General features: G+C 37.5%; 2 protein-coding genes across 2 annotated transcripts in view; both read left to right on the top strand.

Annotated features, from left to right (window-relative positions):
• Nucleotides 1–5989, top strand: part of ANKRD44 (ankyrin repeat domain 44) — a 76944-nt gene extending 70955 nt beyond the window's left edge. Inside the window, exons 24-28 of the mRNA XM_009332811.1 lie at nt 1–128; nt 999–1081; nt 2250–2332; nt 3447–3538; nt 5724–5989. Coding sequence (XP_009331086.1) covers nt 1–128; nt 999–1081; nt 2250–2332; nt 3447–3538; nt 5724–5989 — 652 coding nt within the window. The remainder of the gene's footprint in view (nt 129–998; nt 1082–2249; nt 2333–3446; nt 3539–5723) is intronic.
• Nucleotides 5990–7972: 1983 nt separating this feature from the next.
• The window catches only part of PGAP1 (post-GPI attachment to proteins 1), a 52940-nt gene continuing 49514 nt past the window's right edge, over nt 7973–11398 (top strand). Inside the window, exon 1 of the mRNA XM_009332800.1 lies at nt 7973–8092. Within this exon, the coding sequence (XP_009331075.1) occupies nt 7973–8092 (120 nt within the window). The remainder of the gene's footprint in view (nt 8093–11398) is intronic.

The following is an 11398-nucleotide window of genomic DNA, read 5'->3' as shown; positions in this document are numbered from 1 at the left end:
AGCCTTCGCGGATCACGTGGAGTGCCTCCAGCTCCTCCTGAGTCACAGCGCACAAGTGAATGCTGCGGATCACGCAGGGAAAACACCTCTCATGATGGCAGCTCAAAACGGTCACGTAGGTGCGGTAGGTAAGTACATCCTTGCCTCCGTTTGTCTTGAAGGGTGAGTGCTACTGCAGTTACTATCCCAAATAGGTAGTCATCTTTTTTTCCTGTGAAACCTAAGGAAGAAAAATAAATTGTGTGGATGTCTGTAAGAAGCTACCTTTACATCTGTAAAAAATATCTTTTTCTGCTCATTCATTGTTTCTCAGTAGTCTTGGTGAACAGTTGCAATAACAAACTTGAGTCTCATTTCCTCCTAAGAGCGCACTGTAAAGAGCACGAGGGGAGTAGTAATTCTATTCTCCTGTTTACTTCCTTGATTTTATGGAGCAGTAAAACTGCACGTGTGAAAAAGATTGTGTAACCTTTTTTTCCGCTCTATTATAGGAAGTCCTATTCTTAAAATGGCAGCTATCAGCAGCTGCTTTTCCAGGCTAGACTTTATACTATAGACATCCAGATTAGGGTTATATTGGCTTAACAGAATTCCCTTTTCTCTAGCTTCAACAGCACAGACTGCACCCTAAATTCTTTATATCCACTTAGCCCTCTCAAAGCAGGATCCACAGTTGTTCTCAGGAGGAGGTGATTCAGGCAGTACTGGCTGATCTGCAATTGGGGAAGTTTATAGATAAATTAAGATGAATATATGTTTGACAGTTTGGGGCACAGTGAATGAGCTATTAGCTCTGCCTTTGCTTGCTGATTAACTGCACGAGATTAGCCTGTTCTCATTCATTATTTTCACTTCATGTTCATAAAGCTTACATCACATAAAGGCTTAATTGATTAGCATGTATGCACGTGTATATTGAAATAGTAAATTTTTTCCTCTGTTTTTACACGGTCGTCTGCCCATTGGGTTTGTTCATTGATTTCCATTCTATGCCTCAGACTTTTTGGTGAACATTGCCAAGGCTGACCTGACATTAAAAGATAAGGAGTTGAATACATCCTTGCACTTGGCTAGCAGTAAAGTAAGTTGAAGACCTCTGTATGCTTCTATTCTCTTCACAGTCTGTCTGTCTGTCTGTCTGTATGTGTGTGTTTATGCTACTAAAAATTTTTCTGCAGTGGAAATGTGATGGTCAAACTTGTGGTGAGGAATGGAGCATTGTTGCAAGCTTTTTCTCAAGTCTGCTTCAAGGTTTAGTAAATTGAGAAATATGGATGCCTCTTATGACAGCTGAAACATAAGGAAGGGAAACTAAGAGAAATACTGGAAAATCCTTTGAGATTTTACCAAATAATCTCACTGTGAAATAGCTTAACATAGGCTCAGTGGCAAAGAAAAAAAAAAAGGTATTTATTCTTTTTTCTTATTCTCCAGTGTCTGTGGAAGGAACCAAAAATTTTCCCTTATGCTCTGTAGCAGTAAAACCAGAAGCATTGATTAGATTGGTGGTGGTGTCTTTTCCCACCCTTTCCTTCTCTTAATTCCAGTTGCTGCTGCTGTTTCTGCACGAAAAAATGCCCATGGGATTCCCTCTCCTGGGCCTTTTCTTTTGCTCCTATCCACAGATTGGATTCCTGTGTGATAGTATTTCTCCAGTTTCTGCAGAGACATGAGCCTCGCTGAATTCTCAAGGTCCTTCAGGCAGCTGGTCACCTGCCAGGGCTGTAGGCTCGGCACCTGTGGCTTGCTGTGCTGAAACAGTATCAGAAATAAGGCCTGGATCTGTATTATTTCCAAAGTTTCATTATTAGAGCTCTCACACTGGAGGGATTTTGTAGTAGCTTATTAATAATACAGAAAGGCATTTCAGGATCCAGAAAGTATAGTATTAGTTTTTGAGATTAAACCATCTCTATGTGACTATGTAGTTCTAATAAATAATCCATCGAATGCTCTCTCAAGAGAAATAGCAGTCTTCTCTGAAAGCTGAAGAGGTGAATTCATATATAATGAACGGAGGGTTGAAATGTCTACATTTCTAAATGTGCTAAAGCATCCTAGCAGTGGCGGTTTGTAAATGGTATTTTAAGGCTCCTACAGTTCACCTACTACACATCCTTACAAGCTGAGTAGCATGTTTTGCATTTCAAGTTGCGTTATTAAATTTCACTTTTATATGTAACATTTCTTTTGCCTCAATTTCAAACTCCTCAGCAAATTAACACTCTTGTTTTTTTTCCCAACTACAGGGTCATGAAAAATGTGCCTTGTTAATACTTGACGAGATACAAGAACAGAGCCTTATTAATGCAAAAAATAATGCATTGCAGACGTAAGTATAGCCTGATCCCCTCAAGTTCAGTTGACTTACCAGAAGATTCCGATTTAACATTTCAAATTCATGTCTCAGATTTTTTCATAGAACAAAAAGGTTAATTTCTGATATTTTTGAGTGCTTGCCCTTGAAAAGACCGGATTTGTATTGCATTTTCACTTTTAATTTTGATTCCTTTGATGCCAATTCTATACATGGTCTGGTGGAAAAATTACATGAGCTCATTTATTTGAAGACTATATCAAAATGTCTATTAATCATGTGAATGTGTAAGTATACATCTGGCATTTCCTAGCTTTTTGAGCTTCACCTTAAATCTAAATAATTTATTTAGACTTAAGGTGGTACATTTAATTTTCAGAGGTTTTTTTAGGTGATATTTTATGTGCAACTCCTGTCCATACCAGACATTATCAGCAGAGTTAGAACCGTCGATATTCTTACTCCAGCTGCAACTGTTTGACTGGTATGGGGGAATCCCACAGGAGAAGATTCAACCACGAGTTCAGGGGGCAGATCATTTGGTGCTTGCAGAAGAATTCATTCCATCTTAGCCCTTTTCTCCCCCTTCCATTATGAAATTGTTTCTCCTGTCCCACTAACTGTCCCCAGACTGGAGCATTGGGTGTTGGCCCAGGAAGGAAGCAAGCCAGTGGTTATTTTTAATTTCCAGCTGCTCTGCAGTAACAGAGATTAGCAATCGAGGATAAAAAGGCAATACAATAATTTTGAACAGTCTGTAGTAGCCAGAATGAAGGATGGAACAAAGGCATTTCTTTGGTCTTAGATTAATTTTCCTTTTAAATGTCAATTGTGTGCTGCAAATAGTGGGAAAAATGAGAGCTTTTTAAAGAAAGACTTTAGACTGGAAAGTATTAAGCAATCTTTGTGTACATAAAGGTGGTTATATTTGTCTTGCACATATGTTTTATAGATGTGGAACATGAGGATTATTTTAAAGGCTGTAACATAATTTAATGTCTACAATATAATTGTAATGATCAAAAAAAGGAAAATATTCTCTTTCTGATGCTGGGTATGCTTTAAGCATTACCTATTTTTTAGAAAGTATTTTAAACTGAACTTGAATTTAGTTGTCATGTTTTTGTAGACCTCTCCATATTGCTGCACGAAACGGCTTAAAGATGGTGGTTGAAGAGTTGCTAGCCAAAGGGGCATGTGTCCTAGCAGTAGATGAAAATGGTAAGTAAATAATACACTTTGACAATCTTCAGTAGGACCCAACAGGTAATTTTACAACAAAGGGAAGCAATAGACTTAAAAGCTGATGATAGACATCATTGATGCTTTTATCCTTCCAAGAACAGACAATGATCTGTGTGAGTACCTATTAAAAGAAAGATACTATTTATTTTTCTTTAATATAAAAATATATTCTAAACATCACAGCAGTCCCTTTTACTGTTCATTTTGCATGTACTGTCAACAGCTAGTCTTTTTTAATGCTTGAGTGCAGTGGTAACTTGAATTTCCTAAACATGCAAGTGGCACCGGATAATTCTGACGCCTTGCAGAAGAATTAAGGATTATGCATTCAATCAGCGCATGTTTTAATGGGTAGGAAGAAAACCATCAACATATGTTTGATTGTGTCCCAGTTCATTCTGAGATCAAAGCTTGTGCTTACCAATTGTCTGACCTAATCCAAGATGCAAGTAAATTACATTACTGTTGCCTCATAAAATACACGGTTAGTTAATAAATCTGATAATTTTGTTTCAGATCTCAATGAAGTCCTTCCCTAAACATTATAAAGCCCATAGAGGGCTGTGCTTCTATAATTACTGTTTTCAAAAATGTCCTCCTGAAATAAGCTGGTCTTTATTACAATACTGACTTCACGGCATTAATGTAACAATTTGGTACCTCCATCTTCCCATATCTGTAAAGTAACAATAATAATACTCACCCATCATTGCAAGACATTTGAGATCTGTGGATGAAAAGAAATGAGTGGTGAGTATTTACTATTAACCAAGTGCTGCCTAGATATACTTGCATGAATGAGTGCCACTGAAGTCATCTGGCCCTAACCTCATTTTAGAGATAGGGGACAGGAAAATGAACCGGACTAGCTTCTAACCCCAGTTTTTATCGTTAAAATTGTACATAGGGATCCACCTAATTTGCATGTACGTAACAAGTGAAAATTAAGTTTGAATTTGATACACATTTAATTTTTCTAGGAACAACTGCATACGCAGTTTAAAAAAGAGAAATTTAAGTACAATCTTAGTATAAGTACAACTCTAAAGAATATTCACGCTTGGAACTCGGTGGAAGAGGAAATTCCATTTAGGGTATGCATTCACTGCAGTCAGTGCTTAAATGTGGGTAGTTTGTTACAAAACTGTACTCAAACTCATCTACACTGCAGGTGTTCTCAGCTTACTTGAGGCAGTAGGATATCAGTGGTCATTGCCTCAGATTACTATTGCTGCAGCACTTAAGATTTAGCCATCTTCAAAAGAATTTGTTTGCTCTTAGTATAAAGGAGGATTTGTTGGAAAGTGCTGGAGTACTACACAGCAGCCTCCAAAATGTATAGATAGCAAGTGTAATCAGCATACGGGTTTCCAAGATTTGTATATGTGAAGAGCTGCTTTAGGGGCAGCGCTTGGACAGGAGCCACGTTAAACTGCAGTGAAGACAAACTTTTAATAGTTCCCCAGTTCTTCGTTTTACTGACATCTGTAGAATATTAACTTTGTATTTGAAGTGTATTCCATGCTTTCTGAATACAGTCATTATTCTTCTAACATAATGTAAATTTGGGTAACTAAACATCCACTTAGTCATACCTGCTATACATGTACCACGTGCACTGGTCTAATTCTTTTCTCTTGTAATTTAATTCCTAAATAAACTGCTTCCTGAGTTGAGTAGATACTCAGCTGATCAGTCTTTAAAATCGTTTGCTTAGTGTTTCAAAATGTTTTTAAACTAATATCTTTCACATTCTAATGAAAGTCATTGTTCTCAGAATGAGACTTGTTCATATGCACAGAAACTGAAGCCAGTTTCTGTCCCTGTTGCTGTACTCCCCGTGTTCTGTATCCATCATACTGTCTGTGCTGTAGAACTGTGTTTAGCAAGTGCTTTTATTCATATCGTGAAGCCTGTTTGCTGCCTGATTTTAAAAAAATAGTGCTTGTTGTGGTCACAGTGATCTAAATGCTCCATAAAGTGTGTATTTTCCCAGCATGTCTAATTTAAAATAAGTAACATACCCCTGTTGCCTGGCATGACTGTAGCTGAACATACATCTCCTGCTTACGATGTCACCTAGAGATGTATAAGAGGAATGCTCAGTGCCATTCTCAGTACCCTTAGTACTAACCATTGCCTTGTCTGCATTTGTGCCCAGGTCATACGCCAGCCCTGGCTTGCGCTCCTAACAAAGACGTGGCTGACTGCCTGGCACTCATTTTGGCTACCATGATGCCTTTTTCTCCTTCCAGTTCAATGACGGCTTTCAACTTCGTTTGTTTTAAAAAAGACAATTTGGGCAGGACACATCTCTGCGATGGCTCCAGTATGGGTAGCATTAACTCTTACAATAAGGCCTTGAGTAATAACGTAGGAACAGAGGATGGGTATAATGACAATGATTCGGATTCTGAAACGTTTTGACTTTTTGGTATTCAAAACCTTTTTTCCATTGTTATTTCATTTCAGCTTTATTTTTGTCTTTTTAAACAGCTTAAATCCCACGGCTATATTCTTAACCATTATTCTTGACAAGTAGGTATCGAAAGATTTGTAGTGTCGATGAGAATCAAGCCTTTAAATAACAAAGTTAGAGGGATTTACTGGAACATATCCCCATTAATGTTCTGCAGCTTTTCAGCTTCTTCATGTTTTCTTTAGGCCCTAAGTGCCCCTGTGGAAAGTCTCTACCTCTTATTTTAAGTAGAAGAGAAAATGCCTTTTTTCTTTTTGACAGCACAAATAAACAGGGAACTGTTTGTAAAAAGTTCTGACATGTTTTAATTGTTATTTCATTTCAGCTTTATTTTTGTCTTTTTAAACAGCTTAAATCCCACGGCTATATTCTTAACCATTATTCTTGACAAGTAGGTATCGAAAGATTTGTAGTGTCGATGAGAATCAAGCCTTTAAATAACAAAGAGGGATTTACTGGAACATATCCCCATTAATGTTCTGCAGCTTTTCAGCTTCCTCATGTTTTCTTTAGGCCCTAAGTGCCCCTGTGGAAAGTCTCTACCTCTTATTTTAAGTAGAAGAGAAAATGCCTTTTTTCTTTTTGACAGCACAAATAAACAGGGAACTGTTTGTAAAAAGTTCTGACATGTTTTAGCTGTACCTTTAGCACACGAACTTATTTCCTGCGTAGCCTTCATAGATTCGAGCATCACTCCTTTCCTCTGTTTGCCTGTTTCCTGCTTCCAGGGGCTTTGTTAATTAGATAATTTTTTTTACACAAACCAAAGGTAAAGTTGTAAATCTTAAAACTGCCTGTATTACTTTTCTACAGGAAACAAAATCTTTTACATTCTGCATGTATTAAGCACTTAAACCTACAGAAGGCACTTTTTACAGTTCTTAGTTGCAGCACACAATTAGAAAAATAGTTATAAACTCTTAAGGCCAAATTCTACTTGTCTCATCGTATTTTCCCACGGACATTAGTGGAACCACTTGTGTAAAATTAAAATCACTTGGCCCTTATTTTTTTTCAATTCAGCACAAACATGTACGGTTTATTTGCACTACAGAATTAGGGTCATTAGATGTTTCTGTCACCTGAGCCATTAACCATGGATCTAGTATCAGAAAAAAAAATAATCAGGTGTAGACAAAGGTGTATGTCAAAGTTTATAATGACTTGCCAACTTAAATGGATTTTTTTCCTTTCCTATGCTTAAATAACTTATTTTTACTGTAAACAGTATCAAATTTTAAAATACTTTTGCCAGTGTTCGGATTAACAGAGCAAAGGTAAAGCAATGAAAGCATAACACCAAAAGTTGAAATACCAAACACCAGAAAACATAGCAGCGTACCGTGCAGGGGATCGGAGATACATGCTAAAAAAGCCTATTGTCACCAGCTTTTAAAGCAATGTCAGCTTTGTGAATATGTTTACTCCTTCTGCCAAAGTTTCTAGGTCAAATGGACCACGACCCTCGCCTGCAACAGATGTACAAAAGGAAGAATGAGACTATGTAAACAAAAACAAAAACCTAAACAAAAAGCTACCATGACCTAACCAGCTGTACCAAGAGGACCAAAATGCTTCAGTAATTAAATGGAAGACTTTGCTACTTTTATTTTTTCTTCAAATGTGAGTGACATAATGAAGTAGTTTTTCTAAACCGTAAAAATACAAACTTTTGAGGTAATGAGTAGTCTTGAGTGAATTTTACATTTTACGACGCAGGTTTCAAGATGACATTTGTAACTGATGATGTGTTGACCACAGGTTTTTTTTTAATCCAGACTAAAGAATATGTTCATATACTTTTAATGTAAATGTGTTTATATTTATTTGAAATGAAACAAATGCCCAGGAAAAATAACTATGGCTTGTTCTCCTAGGTAGCATTTGTGCATACTATTTGGCATGATGCGAAATGAAATGTGAATCTAGGCATGACTGATGGCCTGAGTAGAAAAAGGAAGGGAGAGTGCCCATCTTCTTGTATGGAATGCAAGTCCACAGGCTATATTGCTAAAAAGCAGAGAGCAAAACACCTTCCACCATTTAAGAGCGTAAGAAAGGGATCCAACCCCTTGCTAGACAAGTGAGAGAACGCTGTACAGCTACAGTAAAGAGGGGCAAAGGTAATACAGCATGGAGCCAAGGTGTTAAAGTTCCCGTGATTCACACTCAGGCTGTCTGCAGGCCTACATCTGTGCTGGGAGGATGAGATGAGCTTCCTCAGTGCACACTTTCGGCAGGGTAAATGAAAAGTAAGGATTTTTATTTTAGTTGCAGTTTTTAGCTGTGTTCCACTGAATTGTTAAAAATCTATTGGCAGATTCCAGTTCTTTAATTAGGAAAAATATTTATATATTAAGTTTATTTTGCCTGGCTAAAATTAAATATTGTTTCCTTGAACATTAGGTAAAAATAAATATTGTTTCCTTGAACATGAACAAATTTCCAAAGTTTACAACAAAAAAATCACAAGGATAGTATCTCTAAAGGTGAACATTTCTTTTCCTTCAACTCTGTATTTTCTGCAATAGAATGACAGAGCACCTGAAACCCTGGTTTTCTCCTCAGAAATAGCACAGAATAACATTTTTATGATGGATTTTTCTCAACATTTTTGCTTTTAAGAGTTGCAGAATAGCAATAACCATCTTTAACCGAAAGTTACGCTATCCTACATGAAGTTGCTTCATTAGGAGAAAACCAGTCCTCTTTACAAAGAGGATGTTGTATTGTATTAAGCAGCCATTTAAAAATTTCAGTATTTTTACTTGCTACCATACAGAGTTACTGAAAATATTTCTGTGTATTTGCAATACCTCGTAACTCTGGTAATTGTGTAGTGCAACAACTGCTGCCTCTTAATGATTTATACAACATTATAGAAGCATAGGTGATTACTGAATTACTTTGATCCTTCTAGGAACCAAATCTGAACTTTACTGATTAAACTTTTCTGTAAACTAACAATGATGTAAGTATGCAATATTAAAAAAAAATCACAGAAACATATAATTTGTTAGCATCTTAAGGGCATTGGGAAAGTCATGTTTTGGGTACGGTGTGTTTAGGAGGACAACTGTCATGAGCAAGATGCTTGGAAGTACTCAGTATTGGCCTATCCCACATGAGTTACCAGAATCCCTTTTTCTGTATGCTAGTACATTAATCTGTAATGTAATTTATCACATGTAGAAATAAATTTGTAATTTAGGGCAGATATTTAAGCATGGGAATAATTTTGCTCTTGTAAATAATCACCTTGCCTTTCTGTGGACTTTTTACAAGAGTAGAGTTAATCATACATAATTGTTGCACTTAACCCTGGATCCTGCAATTTACCATACGTGGACAACTCCTCTGTCTGTACCAAGCAAAGGATATTTGGGGAGGGGCAGCCGCCTGCCCGGGTGTATCAGCAGGATCGTTTCATCCTATATTTTAACCACAGCTGCAGGTGGAATCCATAGCAGGATGGGGTCCCAAGTCTCTCTCATAAATACTGAGTTACAACCTCCGGACTGCCTGAAATTGCTGTGAAATAGCTCAGGGGATTTCTGTTCATCGCTACTAAAAGGGCACCATAATGTGTTTGGTACTTTTATGCAGTAAACAACTGCCAGATTATTGAACTAGAACAAACACATGAAATGAATTGTTTATCCATTGTACTGTTGAGAAACTTGGTTATGTATCTTGAGGATGATTTAAAAAAAAATTGTGATTTTTATTCTTAGTCATGTAAGAAATATTAGAGTGCCTTTTTATATTTGTGTATTATGGAAATGTTTTGTGAAACTCGTCTTTTTTTTTTTTTTCATTTGAGTGTTATAAAAGCAATATATTACCAGTAAATTTTCATTTCAGACCTTCTTTGAATGTATAAAATGTTTCTTCTTTTCATATGTTCTACCTGCATTGAAATGAAAATTAATATGCTAAATTTCTATAGGAATAATGTATAATTTTTGCAGTGCTGAAAATGCTTTCTTATTACACAAAAAGTAAACCTTAGGTCAGTGTTATAGGAAAGGGCGTTTTAAACTAGTGACAATCCGAGTGTGTGTATAAAATGTAATTTTATGCGTTTCTTATGCAGTGATTTACATATTAAAGCCAATATCTTATGTTTTGTAGGTTTTGTCTTATATTTTATGCTTTAGCATGTGCAATATATCTTTACAAACCATGGTGATACGAATCTGGTGCCAGTGTTATATTTTGCATAACATTTGTAATAAACAATATAAAATATTGTTTGATGGTTTCAGTGGGGTTTTGTCGCTATTGTTTGCTTTTGTAAATTGAAGTTTAAGGACTTTGGTAAATGTCACATACGAAATGAGGAAGAAGACTTACTTCAGTGAATTACTTGGAATTCAACCTGAATCTTCTCAAGCACAGTTTAGTAACTTTTTCAACTACTGAATGCTGTATTAATGTAATGAAGAACCCTAACTGTAAACTACTATTGCAATGCATTCAGATGGTTATTTTTACAAATAAAAATGGTACAAATACTGTTGGAAAACTGAGTAAATTTTGTTTCTTTTAAAGGAGGAGGAAAGGCTTAAGTATTTAGCAGTGAAGATGAAAATGCAACTATGTGTTTCTATTTTGTACTTCCCTCATATGTAACTACCTGTTGTCTTACTAAGTTGTTAGTATTGCATCCTCTGTAGATTGAAAAAAAAAAGTAACTTTTTTTTTGTCAGATATTAAATATTTTACTGTTAGTTTCCACTGATGAGCAACACCAGCAATCATGGGTGTCATGCATCAGGGTGGGGTGGCTGTCCCACAGAGACTAAAATCCAGTGAAGAGTGCCTAAAGATAGTAAAAGATAGTAAGCTGTTAGCAGTGCTTAATTCAAGCAAATAAACAAAACCTACTAAAACCCCCACTCATTCCCCCCAACACCAACCACCATTAACAACGTCTTTTACGTGTTGAGTGCTTCAAGCTTTACGGATGTTGTGACTAAACTGCTAACAGGCCAGGAACCGTAAAAGCACCTGAACAGTGGGGTTTGCAGGTTTATTTTCGGCGAGGTGAACCGTAGCGAGGTCCGTCCCACCGCGGTACGCCCTCGCGGGGGGCGGCTCTGGCCCGCCACCGTCAGCACCCCCGGCCCTTTCCAGCGGGGTGGTAAATCTACGCTCCCCGACACCCAGGGGTCATTTTGGAGTCCGCAAACGCCGACGAGCCGCCGCCTCCCCCGGCACCGCCTCAGGCCCGGCTGAGGGGGCCGAGGGGAAGGAGTCTCCTCACGGGCCTCAGCCCGGGGCGGCGCCCCTTCAGCAGCAGCCCCGCGGGCCGGACGCGGCTAAGCAGGCGCACCGCAGCAGCAGGGGGATGA

Source organism: Pygoscelis adeliae, unplaced genomic scaffold (assembly GCF_000699105.1).
Source record: "Pygoscelis adeliae isolate BGI_AS28 unplaced genomic scaffold, ASM69910v1 Scaffold160, whole genome shotgun sequence".
Classification (NCBI taxonomy): domain Eukaryota; kingdom Metazoa; phylum Chordata; class Aves; order Sphenisciformes; family Spheniscidae; genus Pygoscelis; species Pygoscelis adeliae.
This window is presented reverse-complemented; position numbering and strand designations above follow the sequence as displayed.